The sequence below is a fragment of the Hemicordylus capensis genome, chromosome 2, assembly GCF_027244095.1.
Source record: "Hemicordylus capensis ecotype Gifberg chromosome 2, rHemCap1.1.pri, whole genome shotgun sequence".
Classification (NCBI taxonomy): domain Eukaryota; kingdom Metazoa; phylum Chordata; class Lepidosauria; order Squamata; family Cordylidae; genus Hemicordylus; species Hemicordylus capensis.
The window spans coordinates 39507034-39522552 of record NC_069658.1 but is presented as its reverse complement, the minus strand read 5'-3'; the positions used below and the strand labels follow the sequence as shown (position 1 = coordinate 39522552).

The 15519-nt window shown below is 44.5% G+C and overlaps 1 protein-coding gene across 7 annotated transcripts in view; it reads left to right on the top strand.

The window, feature by feature from the left end:
- Positions 1 to 15106, top strand: part of ERCC8 (ERCC excision repair 8, CSA ubiquitin ligase complex subunit) — a 63113-nt gene extending 48007 nt beyond the window's left edge. For 4 of the 7 annotated variants that reach the window (XM_053293041.1, XM_053293044.1, XM_053293046.1 and 1 more), the window contains 3 exons: positions 5821 to 6018; positions 12370 to 12456; positions 14331 to 15106. In XM_053293041.1, coding sequence (XP_053149016.1) covers positions 5821 to 6018; positions 12370 to 12456; positions 14331 to 14387 — 342 coding nt within the window. In that variant the 3' untranslated portion in view covers positions 14388 to 15106. Of the gene's footprint in view, positions 1 to 3504; positions 6019 to 11383; positions 11507 to 12369; positions 12457 to 14330 lie in introns of those variants that run through there. The other 3 variants (XR_008315625.1, XR_008315626.1, XM_053293043.1) reach the window with 3 other exon arrangements.
- Positions 15107 to 15519: the final 413 nt, after the last annotated feature.

Sequence of the window (15519 nt, the reverse complement as noted above, 5' to 3'; positions counted from 1 at the left end):
GAGAGGATGGTGGCCTCCGCCCAACTCCAGGCAGTCTTGAATGACATGGATTATCTAGACCCATTTCAGACTAGCTTTCGAGCAGGCTATGGGGTGTAGACTGCCTTGGTTGGTCTGATGGATTATCTCCAATTGGAAATTGACACAGGAAGTGTGACTCTGTTGATCCTTTTGGATCTCTTGGCGGCTTTCAATACTATCAACCATAGTATCCTTCTGGGGTGTCTGAGGAGGTTGAGGGTGGGAGACACTGCTTTGCAGTGGTTCCATGCCTACCTCTCGGGCAGACTCCAGATTATGTTCTTCGAGGACTGTTGTTCTTCAAAATCTGAACTTCGGTATGGTGTCCCTTGGGGGTCTGTATTGTCTCCAGTGTTGTTTAACATCTACATGAAACCGCTGGGAGAGATCATCAGGAGATTTGGCGCAGGGTGTTATCAGTATGCAACTGGCGGAGCAGCCAAAGCTGGGCAAAGGGACCTATGGACACGGCCTCCAACTGCTGCTCAAGCAGGAGCTGCAGGTCCAAGAGCACCCCCAAGTCGCTGACCACCTCCTTCAGGGGCAGCGCAACTCCATCCAGGGAGAGACTCAGACTCAGCAATTGGCCAGATCGTGGAGTAAGCAAAAGCAACTCAGTCTTGGAGGGTTTAAGTCCAAGCTTGTTTTGGCCCATCCAGACCCTGACAGCCTCCAGACACTGGGCAAGCACAGAAATGGCATCTCTGGAGTGGCCTGGGGTGGCAGTATACAACTATCATCAGCATATTGATGGAATCTCACCCCAAACCAACAGATGACCTGCCCTAGCTGTTTCATGTAGATGTTAAAAAGAATGGGTGTGAGGACAAAGTCCTGAGGCACCCCACCAAAGAGTGGCCATAGGGCAGAGCACTTGCCACCATTGCACACCAACTTAAAGCGCCCACTAAGGAAGAAACGGAACCACTGCAGAACAGTGCCCCCAATACCCAACCCACGCAGGCGCTCCAGAAGGATACCATGGTCGATGGTATTGAAAGCTAAAGGACCAAGAGAGGGGCACTGCCCCTCATCAAGGTCACGATACAAGTCATCAACCAGAGCAACCAATGCCGGTTCCGTGTATGCTGTGGCCTGAAACCTGACTGACAAGGATTATGTATTTTATTTTTATTTATTTAAAATATTTATAACCCACCCCTCCAGTACACTACTGCTCGAGGCGGCTCACAACATAATAAATAGATGCAATGTAAAATAAGACTAATAAAATTAACCAAATTTAAGTTAAACAAGTTAAAACCAGGCAAAAACCACATTTAAAATTGCTTTTTTTAAAAGTTTCAAATTAAAAGTTATTTTTAAAGCTAAAAACTGAGAACAATAAAAACTAAAGAACCTACCAGATATAAACATGCAATATAATATACAAGCTGACCTGGTGCATAGCATCTGCGCCCCTAGTTTTCCCTCAGCCCACCCAGCACCGGCCGCTTCTCCTTGGCATGCACAGCGGCCACTTCTCCTCGAACCGCCCGGCCGGCAGCCACTTTCCTCAGCCCGCTCGGCTGGCTACCCGTCCCTGTTGCTAATTTGCAGCTCACTCGCAAACTCTAGCAAGAGCTGCCACACATGGGATTAGCGATGGGTACATTTACGAGAATTATAGAGATAGACAGATACTTGTTAAAGTGGAGCATACATATAATAATTATACTTTTTTTAAAAATCAGTATTAAACATTAAACTCATTAGCAACCCTTCCATCCACACAGCCTAGGTGCTGGAAAGCCACATAACGTAAAATGTTGGAATTCTTAAATGGTTTTGAACCACAATATGCTACTTATTTTAAGTGGACTATTTTAAATGCATACTTGTAAGTACAGAGAGAGTTTGGTTCTTTGCAAGAGGTGAAATTATACTGCTTCTGTGAAGCAATATAAAGTTGGCTGTTTTCCAATATGTTACATCATCAGATTATTAGAGTATCCATTAGATTATTAGAGTATAAAATATTATTCTGTATATGAAGATCATGTGTCTGATATAACATCTGTTATTCCTTTCACTAAATTATTCCATGGCAACTAATGTGCATTAGACACACTACTCCATTGTTGTTAATGACATTTGGAAATAAAGTATATGGTTTTAAACTTAGTAAAACGTTTCCCATGACCACACCTCATAAGCTGTAAACAGTATTTTTTAAAACAAAACAAAACCCTCAAGAACAAGGGATGTTTAAGAAAAAAAGATGCTCATCTCAGTCATGATTTGAAAATTGCCTGCTAACTTGCACAAACCTGTCTAATTTGCACAAACCTGTCACTTTAACATGACATAATTTGATATTAGCTTTCTATGCTCTACATCATTAAGCCATCCTGAGGGATCATAATGAACAGAAAGGCAGGATAAAAATGTTTTAAAATAATAAAATGTATTTTCTTAAAGTTTAAACTCAATGAGCCTGGGGATGAGAAGGCAGGGAATAGAACTGCGATAGAATTCAGGTCAGAGGATTGCTGAGATTTTCAGGATTCCACCCCTTCATTGGTCATCTCGTCTCTTCCATTACCATAACCTGTGCTGCCTCCTCGCAGATATCCAATTTGGTGAAAAGAAGACACTTTCAGGCTAGACTACATGTATAGTTTGGAAATGAGATGAGAAGTGAATGTGCACTGTACCATTTTGGGCTGCCAGCCAGGATACTATTCAGAAATGAGGTGCACTGTAAAGTTATGCAGTTCATTCTACCTCCCCAGTTTTCCACTTTTTTCTGCTGCATTTGTGGACCTAGTCTTCTTGGTTGATGATTTAGGAAACGTTTCTAGCTCCTTCAATAATTATTTCAGCTTTTATTTTTTCAGTCTCATATTTCCTTTCTATTTTCAAACTACCTGTCCCTTTCTATAAATGGAGACTGATCGTGGAACTATCTCATATGTGTGCCTGCTCCAAAGTAAAATATTTGGCCCTCATTAGGGTCCCAGAACTGATGATGTTTTTCTTACTCCTCCTAGTAGGAAAATTATTGGAGAGGTTACAGCAGCCAGCCTCTTCTTGCTTTCACCAGAGTCCTGTTGTGAGTTGCTGTCTGCGTTTTGCAAGAGCCTTACATCTTTGTTTTAATGAAAAGATCCATCCCACTGCTTTTGTGAAATATCATAATCAAGTTTCAAATAGCTTGTGTCTTTGCATACATGTGAAAAAGAAACAGATAACTAATAATTATGCATGAAAACATTGCAACACAGCAGCCTGCAAAAAGATTTGGGCAGATTGCTCTCAGTTTCCCCATACCAGCCTTCCCTTCTGTCCCCGCAGGGCCCTGCGTGTTAATTGAAACTTGGAAGATGCATATTCCTGCTTTATTTTTATTGGTATGATTCACTCACTCTATTACATCCAACTTAACAGTTGTAATATCTGATGTACTAATTCCAGATGGGTAGCATGTTAGTCCATTGTGATAAAAACAAAAACTTGCATCACCTGAAATATTTCTTACAGCATGATGAGCTGCCACCTTCTTCATCAAGTGAAAGGAACCGTGATGATTTGGAACCAACAACTGAACCAATGTTTACAGTGGTCACAAAAAACCTTTTTCATGCTATTTATTTACTTATATACCACCAAAATTTAGCGCTCCCAGAAGTTTACACAATAAAAAACAGCACCAAGTTAAAACATTTAAACTTTTAAAACAATTTAAAATATAAAATCACTACAAGTTAACTTGATTGAAACAGCTTGATTGAAACAGTGCGTCTTAAGTACCTTTTATTTATTTTTACATTTATATCCGGTTTTTCCTCCAAGGAACCCAAAGCAATGTACATGTTTATGTTTTTCCTCTCAACAACCTTGTGAGTTAGGTTAAGCTGAGAGATAAGTGACAAGCCTAGAGTCACCTACTGAGTTTCATGGCTGAACGGGGATTTGAACACAATCTCCCTGGTCCTATTCAAACACTCTAACCACTACATCATGGTGGCTCTTTAAAGGCTGTTTGGTATGGCAAGGCTTTTAATTCCAACAGAGAGCACATTCCTCAGCTTCAGAGAATGCCCAGCTATGGCAGGCATGGGGGAGAGGGAGCATCCCATGGAAATATCCCTGATCCTATTCACTTTAATCAAACTGTCATCCTAAAAATTGGACACTTTAGGACAATTCCACTACATACAGCAGAATGCACTATATGTTATAATATGCTCTACAGTATGTGGAGGAGTTGTACAGTTTCAAATTTTAGGGATGACTTTTTAATTAAAATTAGTAGGATGGTTGGGGTCCCAGATACCAAAGGATCTGGAGTTACATCTGCTTAATGTTGATATAAAGGCACAGCGTGCCATCCATAAAGACTCGAAGTTATAACTTTGAATAGCCACAAAATTAATGATAATCAGAGGCTGGAAAACTGAGATTCTCACTCATAAGAATCACTGGACTCACAAGCCAATTCAGATATTATGTTGTACTAGTATGTGTAAGCCCGTTGTAATAACGGGCTCTAGTGGGGGGGGGGTTTCCTGCTGTCGCCTCACCCGCCTCGGGCGCACTCCTTGGGCCGACACCTCCGCCGCCGCCTCGGGCGCTCTCTCCGCCCGCTGTTTCTTGTGGCGGCGGCCGCCGCCATCGGAGCCAGTCGCCCTGCCACGGCCACCGCCTCCTTGGCCTGCACTCCTTTGGCCGAGGCCGCGGCTCCGCCGCCGCCTCGGCCGCACTCTCCGCCCGCTGCTTCTGCTCCTTCTGGTCTCCCGTGGCGGCGGCCGCCGCCATCGGGGCCAGTCGCCCACCGGCGGCCGGGTCCAACATGGCCGCCCATCTCCGCGCATGCCCAGAACGGGCGAAAAAGACACAGGCGGCACGGACGCACGCCCAAGGCTTTTATGGGTAAGGATGAGTATACTGATGTAAGTACAGTTGTACATGTTTTTGTGTGAATGACTGTACCAATGTTCATATTAAAAGTGAGCTTGGGTACAGGCCCCTCAAATGCATGGTACAAATAGGAAGTGTAATGATGTACCTGTGTTCGACATAACATGTGAATGATTATAGCTGTGTACAGATCTGTACTTGTGTACACTGTATACTCATAGTACGTTGAAGATAACATGGGCCTACACAGTCTGGTTTATTTTGCTGACTGAAAGAAATCCACAAAGTTAGTGATCAGAAGAAGCAAAAATGGTCCAGCTGAATTCATATGGTTTGATTGTCATTTCTACAATATATTGAAGTTCCCAATGGCATATAATCAATCTGAATCCCTCCACCATGCATCTATAATATAATAAAATAAATAAATAAATAAATAAAAATATTTCTTCGATTTCTTTTTGATTGGATTTCTTGGTGGAGGTATTTGTTCCTTTTGTTGTTTGATTTATTTTAAAGCTATATTTTATCTTTTGTGATTTAGTCCCCATTTATATTTTCTTCCTGTATTTGTTGACATTATTGTGAGGGGTTTTTAAAAGTTAGTTTTTTTATATAATTTCTTATTTGGAAATTGTTTTTGTTTTTAAAAGAGGGGTCTATATTCATGTAACCTGGTTGCTTTACATTCCCCCCACCTCCACCCCCCGATCCAATTCTCACATTTTAAAATAATAAAGTACCTTGGAGCTATACACTGTGTAAAACTGAAATGGGGAAGAAGGTTGTTGTAGGATGGGTGGGAGGGAGAACTCTGCAGGATACATTCAGTACAGCTATTGGAAATGAGTTGTCATTTTGAAATACACAGAAATATCAACAGGTACCAGCTTTTCTGACATAAGGGACTCATTTTATAATCTTGCATCTTTACAGGTGAATTATGGGAAGGTGTGCAATGAAAGTAGAAAAGGAATCAAATTCTCTGTATCTCGTGGCTGCAGTCCAGAATTTGCATTTGTGCCATGCAGTAGCACTGTTGCTATTTATACAATTTACTCAGGAGAGCTAATAACTATGCTTAGGGGACATTACAGTTCCATTGACTGCTGCGTCTTTCAGCCTAATTTTCAGGTAGGTGAAGTCCTTTGATGGATTGTAAACTATTTACTATTGTAGACCTGCTAACTTGGCAAAGAGGCACCTTTTAATGTGGTAATTCTTTTTATTTAGCAGGGGGAGAGTAACTGGTCCTATCCACCCTCAGCACAGTACCTCCAGTGACTGTTGCTGGTGTCTATCTTATGTTTCCTTTTAGATTGTGAGCCCTTTGGGGATAGGGAGCCATCTTATTTATTTATTATTTCTCTGTGTAAACTGCCCTGAGCCATTTTTGGAAGGGCGATATAGAAATCAAATAAATAAATATTTAGAGAACAATGGGGAAACTGGAAACACCCCATTGTTCTTTGGCAGGTCAGCTGAGGCCTGGAGTGATAGATCAGCTCAAGTCACCCTTGGGTGCATTGGCAAAGCATGTTTTGTCCTGCCTATGTGACCCAAGGATGAAGGGCAAAGCTGTCACCCCTGACCAGCTGCCCAGGTGGAGGGCCCTCCTGGTTGAACAGTTTAGCCAAGCCCAGGAGAGGAGGCTGGGGTGCAACCAGGAGGAGGTGGAGCACCTACTACTAGTGTGCAGTCCACCGCAGCAGCAGCAGCATCACCACCACTTCCGGGTCCAGCTGCATGGTATCCCTGGCAGGCCCAAGGGAGCCGGTAGTTCCACCGCAGCCCCAGTGGCTCACAGAAGGCTTCCTTAGCCGTACGGGAGGAACCCACGAACTGCTGCAGCAGTGTTGAGCAGGGTGCAGTAACTGCAGGAGGCGGTGGCAGGCAGGGAGCTGGAGGCGATCCAGTTTTGGGCAGCGCATCAGGATGTTCAGGGTCAGAACTTCCTGAGGGATCAGGTGTTCAGGTAGGCCGAGCTCAAGCTGCCTCTCCTTGAGCACCCACTTACCCTTTTTGCTTCAATGGAAGTAAGCTGCTATCCTGCGGCACATGTCCATAAGAGCAGCTGTGGCAGCAGCAGACTGGCGCTTGGTGCCTTCAGCGGGGCTGTCTCGCCTGGCTGCAGCCCCAGAAAGGCTAAGCGCATATCACACGATCAGGTTCAGAGTTTGTGCCACACAACAGATGGACACAAAATGAAGCTGCTTGGCTGCCCTCACTATGTTCAGACCATTGTCAGTCACCATGAACCCTCGGTGAAGGTTTGGTTGCCTCGACAGCCATTCCTCCACCTGGTGATCCATGGCCACCGACAGCTCATCTGCCATGTGGTTAGTGTCCAGCACCTTCATGTGCAGCAGAGCCCACCTGTGATTTGCCTCCTGGGACTGCTGGCCATGCCACCAGCAGCAGATGTCCCCTTGCTCGCCTGCCCCCACCAGTGCACCATGAGGGACAGGAAAGAAGCGTGCAACCCACTGCCACTGGTCTACAGATCAGCAGTGAAGTGCATGCTTGTGTCAGGTGCTGCTGTGCACAACAGCCCCTACACGACCTCCGTGCATGCCCGGTACAGGGAAGTCACCACCTACCTACTGAAGGTTGTGCATGAGGGGATCTTATAGTCAGGAGCAAGTAGTAGGAGCAGCCAGCAGAAGCCTGCTTTTTCTACCTCCTGGAATGGCTGGTTGTCAGAGCGATCATCTTGGCAATGACCTGGGTGATGAGATGAGGCTTTGGGCGATCTGACTGCTTGCCAAGCATCTGCATCCACCGCATAGGCAACTTCCCCTGCTTGGGAGCAAGAGCAGCTGTCTTGCCCCTAATTGAGAGCACACCAGGCCTATTGCTGCCAGCAGGAGTAGGGGCCCCTGGATGATGCCGTTGCAGGTGCTTCAGCATCCCCTACATCACAAGTCGCTTAGGAGTACCTTCCTCTTTCTGACTTGTGCCCTACAGTGGGAGCAGACAGCATGGGTATGGTCACCAGGGTAGAGCTCAAAGTGGTTCCACATCATGCTGCCATTGGAGCCGGTCTGGCCCCATTTCGGTGGTGGTAGTTCCGGCCTGCTCTTTCCTTCTGCGGGGCCACCGCCACGCTAGGTCTGAGACCGAGAAGGTCCAGGAAGCAGAATGACTTCCTCCTTCTTCAGTCTTAGACCTGGAGGCTGGGGGATTGGGGAGGATGGTGAGACTGATCTGGCTGTGTTAGCAGCCAACACAATCATCTCTTCTCCACTGACACAGGAAGAGCTTGTTCTCTGACAGGAGAGGAGATCCCCGCTAATTCTAGCTCAGCCACCACTGCAGGCTCTGCTGCAGGACCACCCTCCTCCGGAAAGGTGAGCCTGCACACAGCCACAGCAGTGGGGATGACTCAGGGAGTAGGCCCCTCTTGTCATCGTACACCATGACCAGCATTACTTCTCCTTCTGACCGCCACTCTGCTCCTGCCTCTGCCTTGCATCTTCCTGGACATCTTGGGAGTTTTTTTTAATTCAACCCCTAACTCTGATGGTGAGGGAAGGGTGGAGAAGAAGTGCCTTTAAGGCAGGTATTTTAAAAAGGGTTGTGGGGTTGAGGTGATCTATTTATGCTGTGTGTTCCACATACAGTGCTATCTATAGCACTGTAGTTCACACACAGAAGCTAGAAAAAGTAAATCCCTCCATATAAAGAAACAGGCCTTATTGTGGAGGTGGGGGAGAGCAAACTATGGGATAAGTTTAAGGCAAGGGGAAGGAAATTACTGTGGCCTCTCCTAACCCTCCACTCCTGTCCTACAGTCCTACCTAGTACCTAATCCCTTCCTCAAACTAGGCCCTTTTTTAAACAAGTCTAACTTGACTTTTAGGTGTGGGGGAGGTGCTAATGCTTACCTTCTGGCATCTTCTGCTGGAGTCTGGCCAGGTGCTGCTCTCAGAGGCATACAGGCCAAGCAGACACTGGAACTCAACAGCTGGGGGCAGGGAAGGTGGGCACCAGGTAGCCACCCACCCACCTGAAAATGGCAGGGGGGCAGCAAACATCAGGGAAACAAAGCTGAGATATTCTGGTAGGCTGCACATCAGAAAGATGTCACTGAGCCTAGAAGAAGAAGAAGAAGTAGAAGTAGAAGTAGAAGTAGTAGTAGTAGTGCAATCCAGGCACACAGCAGCAGCAAAGGTTCACCTTGGGGCTGCAAAAGAAAAGAAAAACAGTCAGCCGCACAGCACCCCAGTTATTAAAGACACTGGGGGCGGTTCAAGCAAGAAGAAGAAGAAATCCACAGAAGAAAAAGAATTCACAGCAGCACCCAGTTAAAGCCACTGGGGCTGCTGGTGCAATTAAAAAAAATTAGAAGTGGGGGCAGTTGGTGGCACTAAAAACTGGGGGTGGGGGGATAAGCCAGCAGGCTCTCGCTCTCTCCCTCTCCACGGGGCCAGTTAGGCCCCCAGGCCACCACTACTGCTGCAGTCTCTGATCCTTCCTCTGATGTATCCTTCCTCTTCAAGAGACAGACATAGTATAAGGGCTCTCTCTGCCTCCCAGTCCCTTAAATACATTTTGAAAGTCCCTCCCCCATGGAGCAACAGTTGCCTTTGACAACACTTAATTTGTATGATAACTAGCCAACAAAGAAGCAAGGCGATCTCAAGCCAATCGGAAGTCAGTGCCAGAAAACCAATCAGCAAGGGGAAAACAGGCCTCCAAAGTGTCGCTCAAAACATTCCAACTCTAAATGGGGTTGTTTTGTTTTGTGCTTGAAAACACCCTTTATTTCAAAGGCATTTTGTTTTGAGCTCAACACAGCCCATTTTGAGTCTATAAACGTTTTGACATTGAAACATTTTGAACATCCCCAGTGGCTGCGGTCCCCAGAGGCAGAGAGTAGGCTTAGTCATCGTTCCAGTGCGCTCTCGCTTAAAATTTGAATAGCTGCCATTCACTCCCATGGGGAAAGGTAGAACACTTTACTTAGAAATGTGGCTGCAGTGAGGCAAAACGTGTCCTTCACCTTTGATACTTGGTAGTTCAGCTCCCTTCAAGGAAGTACAGTACATTAATGTGCACAACAATGCATGTTACCCCCAGGAGTCCTTGAAATATAGATAGCCTGCCCCCACTCCTGCAAACACACACCATAATGATGGGCATCTTGCTAGTTAAATATAAAAAGAACGTCTGCCTACCCTTCTATCCCAGCCGCAGGGCCACATCCTTACAAATTAGGCAGCTGAGGGTCAGCTCAGCATAATTATAAATCCATCAGACCCTATTCTTGAAGTCTGCAGCCCCCAGTGCTGAGTGTGGCTACATCACCCATACAAGATCTAAGGCCACACAATCCCTGAGTAATGTTTTGTCTGGGATGGCTGCTGTCCATTTATTTATTTTCCTTTCACCTGAGAACTTCCAAAGTAAGGAAGTTCTTTGGAATTTGAGGAGTTTGCATCTGGAGATTTGGCATCAGTCCATCCTAGTAGTCAAAGCAGCTTCATGAGAATCGTATCTCTTCACACACTTGTATAGAAACAGCCTTCAAATTAGTGCTGAACTCCCTCTGAGACAGATGTGCAATGTAGCCCATGGAGAACCATTTGCTCCACATGGTGGAATTTATGGACATGCTCGGCAAACTGTTCCCATGCCAACTGTGCAGTGCGGCTTTAAAATGATCCTGTTTGTATAACATAATTGGGCTAACAATGTTCAAAAGATAGATTTCATTTTCAGAGAACTGGAGATTAACCCTGATCCTATATGTCAATGACAGCCTACTGTTCAATGGCTCTTATAAATGGGGATTCTAATTTCCCCTGCTAACTGAGCAAAGAGGCACCTTTTTGAAATGGTGATTTTCTTTATTGAGCAGGGAGAGAACAACTTGCCCTATCCAACCTCAGCACAGCATCCCTCCAGGGGCTGTTGCTGATGTCTATGTTATGTTTCTTTTAAGATTGTGAACCCTTTGGGGACAGGTATCCATCTTTATTTATTTCTGTTTCTCTATATAAACTGCTTTGGAAACTTTTGTTGAAAAGCAGTATATAAATATTCATAGTAGTAGTAGGATGGGGCCGTTGCTAAGTGGTAGAGCATCTGTTTTGCATGCAGAATGCCTCAGGTTTAATCCGTGGCAGCATCTCCAGGTACGGCTGGGAAAGACTCCTGCTTAAAACCTCAGAGAGCCTCTACCTGTCAGGGTAGACAGTAGTGAGTGAGATGGACCAACAGTCTGATTCTGTATAAGGCAGTTTCCTGAGTTCCTTGCATTTATTTATTTCAGGTATTCATACTTTTCAGCAAATCCTCTAATATTTTCTTGCTCAACTTTTAAAAACAAGACTACTCAGTCCTTTAAAACAGGACCCCTCAGGATAATATGACTCTTCAGTAGGCCTGAGGTGGCAGTTGGAGGTGGGAGGGGCCACCTATTTTGGAACAACAGGAGCTGAATGGTGGGTCACTCACGAGGATCTTCTGCCTTTTCTTTCTGTACTCCCTTCAGGGAAAAATAGTTTCTAAGTGACCCTCGTTGGCAATTGGAAGGGACTGTCTCAGATGGAACACCTGGAGCTAAATGGTGAACTCATCAGATCAATTTATTAGTTATTTAGATTAGGAAATTCTGGTAGGTGCAGTTTTTCAAACTTCTTTGGCATTCCGTCAGGACAAGCTGCACCTGATATGAGATTTACTCTAACACAACTATTATACGCATGGGGATGTGTTTAATAGTTCTGTTGTTCAATAGTGTTGAAGGGCTGGTTGTATCCATATCGCTGAATTCATGCAAGCACTGGCATAAATTTCAGTGGGGCTGCTGTTGTCCTGAATAAAGTTTTCCTCATCCTTGCCAATTTGCCTAATTAGAGTTCCAGTGCATGTTGTATCTTAGCTTTATTCAGACTCCACATGGTTTATTTTTAGAAGTGAAAAGAGCTGGATGGTGGATAGCTCAGAAGGCTCTTCTGCCTTCTCTCTCTCAAGGGTGCTCAGGCTGTAATGCTCCATTTAGAAAATTTAGAAATACATTACTTTTAAAAAGCAATGTATTTTTTTTTTAAAGTGCAAATCTTAAAAGATACAGAAGCAAGATTTAGAACTTTCTTTATTATAATTAATTTTAACATAAAAATATGCTTGAATTAATGTTGCTTTTTAAAACAAAATTACCCATGGAAAAGCATATGTTTGTTATCAGTACTCTATCGTGCACATTCTGTTGCAAAGCGGATGCTGAGACCATGGTTTTACACTTTTAAATCTCGTTATCTCATCTTACGCTTCGGTACAAATATGTTCGTTTTTGGTGGTTTTTGAATCACACTGTGGGACTTGGATACTGTCTGACTTGTCCCATTGACGTTTTTTGTTTAACGTGAATATTTTATTTCCCTTTCCCAGGCAGAAAATTTCCCCAGTAACATTTGTCATAAATGTTTCTCCTTCAGTATTCAATAAATGTAGTGTGTCTTTGTTTCCTAATGGCAGGAACTTTATAGTAGCGGCCGAGACGGCAATATTCTTGCCTGGGTACCATCTCTGCGAGAACCAGAGCCTGATGATACCTCTAAAAAGGTAAGCCACTTTACATTAGCTCTGGACTAGAGCTAGAGGATCTATAGACAAAGGATAACTTTTGTATATGATAGTAAGGAAGAAATGTTTCCACATTTCTTTTAGTGAGCACTGGTCCACCATGTAGCCATTGCAAGAATGGTAGGATGACAGAGGACAGCTCATAAGTCTCGATAAGATATGACATCTGTTCTGAGTTTGCAGTGCTGTGACAGCAGGAATGATTATGTTCTGTACATCTGTGAGGCCATGTGAGGATCACCACAGAGCTGATCCACACCTAGGATCGGTTTAGTCCATTTAAAGCCCTAAACATTAGATTGTCTATTAATCTATCTGTATAACAAGAGGCCCTGCTCAGTATGCCCTCATGGTCTGATATATGGTGAGTTGTCACATGGAACAGGACCTTCTTCATGGTGGCACCAAAGCTGTGGAGCTCCTTCCCTAAAGAAGTCTGCCTCACTTGTTCCTTGTTGGCCTTTACTTTATTGTTGTTGTTGTTGTTATCACCATCATCTGCTTTTATTTATGTATTTATTTATTTATTTACTGCTTTTCAACAAAAATGTTCTCAAAGTAGTTTACATATAAGAAAATGACCGCTCAGGGTGGCTCTCTTTTGGAGAACTTTCAGCATGCTCCAACTGTACTTGTGGATGACAGAAGGCTGCTTCTGAGAACTCATAGGACCATAGGATGCTGCACTATACAGAGTCAGGCCATTGGCCCATCTAGCGTAGTGTTGTCTACTGACTGGCAGCAGCTTTCCAAGGTTTCAGGCATGAGTCTTTCCAAGCCCTACCTGGAGATGCCTGGGACTGAACCAGGGATTTTCTGCCTGCAGAACAGGCGCTCTATTATCTGAGCTATGACCCATTGGTCTAGCTCAGTATTTTCTACTCTTACTGGCAGCAGCTCTCCAGGCTTTCATGCAGAGGTGTTTTGTTTTGTTCCCCCCACCACCGCACCAGTCCTACCTGGAGATGGCAGGGACTGAACCTGGACCTTCTGCATGCAAAGCAGATGCTCTACTACTGAGCTACAGCCCCATCCCTCTGCTGCTTTGTGTTTGTGTTTGACTCCTGTTGCTCTTACTAGTTTTGGTTTATGTGATGATTTTGTATTGTTTTTAAGTATAGCTTGTAAGCCACCTTGAAGAATTTAAACTGAAGGCAGGGTATGTTTTGATAAACAATAATAAAAATAGCACTCATTATCCTGATAATAGCCAACAGGCAGTATATCACAGATCCAGGTCTTGGTATTGTGTGTTCTTGCCTGTACATGTGTTGTTTATTTATCATTTGTTTATTTTTCTGTTTAACCCCCCTTGAGAACTTTGTTAAGTGGTATATAAATTTCCGTATTAGTGTGGGAAGTTGCATATGAACAACTTCCTTTCATCTTTGTTACTGCCAGCTACTTACATCCAATTTCCGTGCCCTTCCCTCCCTCTGTTCAGCCTTTCCTTGCCAAAAACACTTAAACTGTTTCGTGAACTTGCATATAGCAAGTGCTGCACTGAAAATCCTGACTGAAATCACACCATTTTAGCTGCTGGGTTCCCCTGCCTGAAGAAAGTGGTTGACACCGAGTAGGAAAGGTTTTGTAAAAGGCTAAGTGCCCATTAGGAATCCTGAACCTAAGGGCCAGTTCGCATGATACACTCTATGCACACACAAGTAGTCTTTATCCATCCCCAACCATAAGCCTGCCCTGGATAAATGAAATATGCAAAGTGGCCAATCATAGCTATTGACAAGCAGCCATTTCCATAATTGCAGCAGAACATTTTCCAGCCGCTGTGATCATGGGAATGCTGTAGCCAGCACCCATTCACATGCTAACATTTTGGTTCTTTTTCTTTTTAGCTGTGCTTAAATCCTGCATATGAAGATGCATGGAGCAGCAGTGATGATGATGGATGAATTCCTAAAGAGCTGTTGATATAAAATTGACATGAGTGCACTTTTTCGTGAAAGAAGGGCATTGTCTAAGGGGCAGGAACTTGCTGTCAACAGTGTCTTTTGGGGCCTTGTAATCTAAGCAGCAAATATCCCTTTTTTCTCCATACAGTTACTTTTTTTGCCCTTTTGTAGGGTTGTGCAGAACATTCTGCAGTCGGAATATTCCACCTTGAAATGGGTCATTTCGAGGGTTCCAAGCTTGAAACAGGATATTGGGGGGGGGGGGCGGCTCGGAACAGAATAACTTGTTCCATGGAAGAATGTTCTGACCCATTCCAGATTCCAAAATGACACGCTTCTGGCCTCTGTGCACACAGAAGCCATTTGTGTGATCAGTACCACTACGTAAATAGCTGTCGTGCGTGAGCAGAGGCCAGAAGAGTCCCACTTTGGAAATGGCGCTTGGTATGGGTCGAAACTTTTCGACAGACCGAGGTCATTTCGTAGGAACAGTTGACTCAACCGGTTGTTCTCACAGAACGTTCTGCACATTTTGCATTCTGTTCCGATCTTGCATTTTGAAATGCATTTCCTGCACACCTCTACCCTTTTGTCTGTGTAACTTTCCCATTTTAAATAGTGCTATATTTGTGTCCCGTTTGCTTCTTCTTTCCATTGTCACTCCATAACTTTAGCCAAAGCAATGCCTCTCCAGTTTCAATAAATTAAGTGGAAATACCTCTGCTGATTTTTGTTCTTTTTGATAAAAACTCACCTGCTATTTTGGACTTTAGGAGAACCTAAATTTTCATTGCCATGTGTCTGACGCCACAATATGTGATATTGGAGTTGTAGTATATAGATGAGATTTACTTTCACTGCATGCTTGTTACAGGACAAAATCCATTCCATTTTGGATTTAGCCTCTGAACTGAGTGGGACAGTCAGGGGCAGCTCCGACATGAGGCAAACTGAGGCAATTGACTAAAGTGCACCTTTGAAGGGAGCTTGGGGGCGGGAGAGGGGGAATGCATCCCTACCACCCCCTGCCACTCACCTGGGTAGCCCTTTTGGCCCCGGGCCAGAGCGAACATCACCGACTCCTTGCGAGCCCCACCCCACCCCCATTTCCCAAATTCTGGGTGCCACTCTC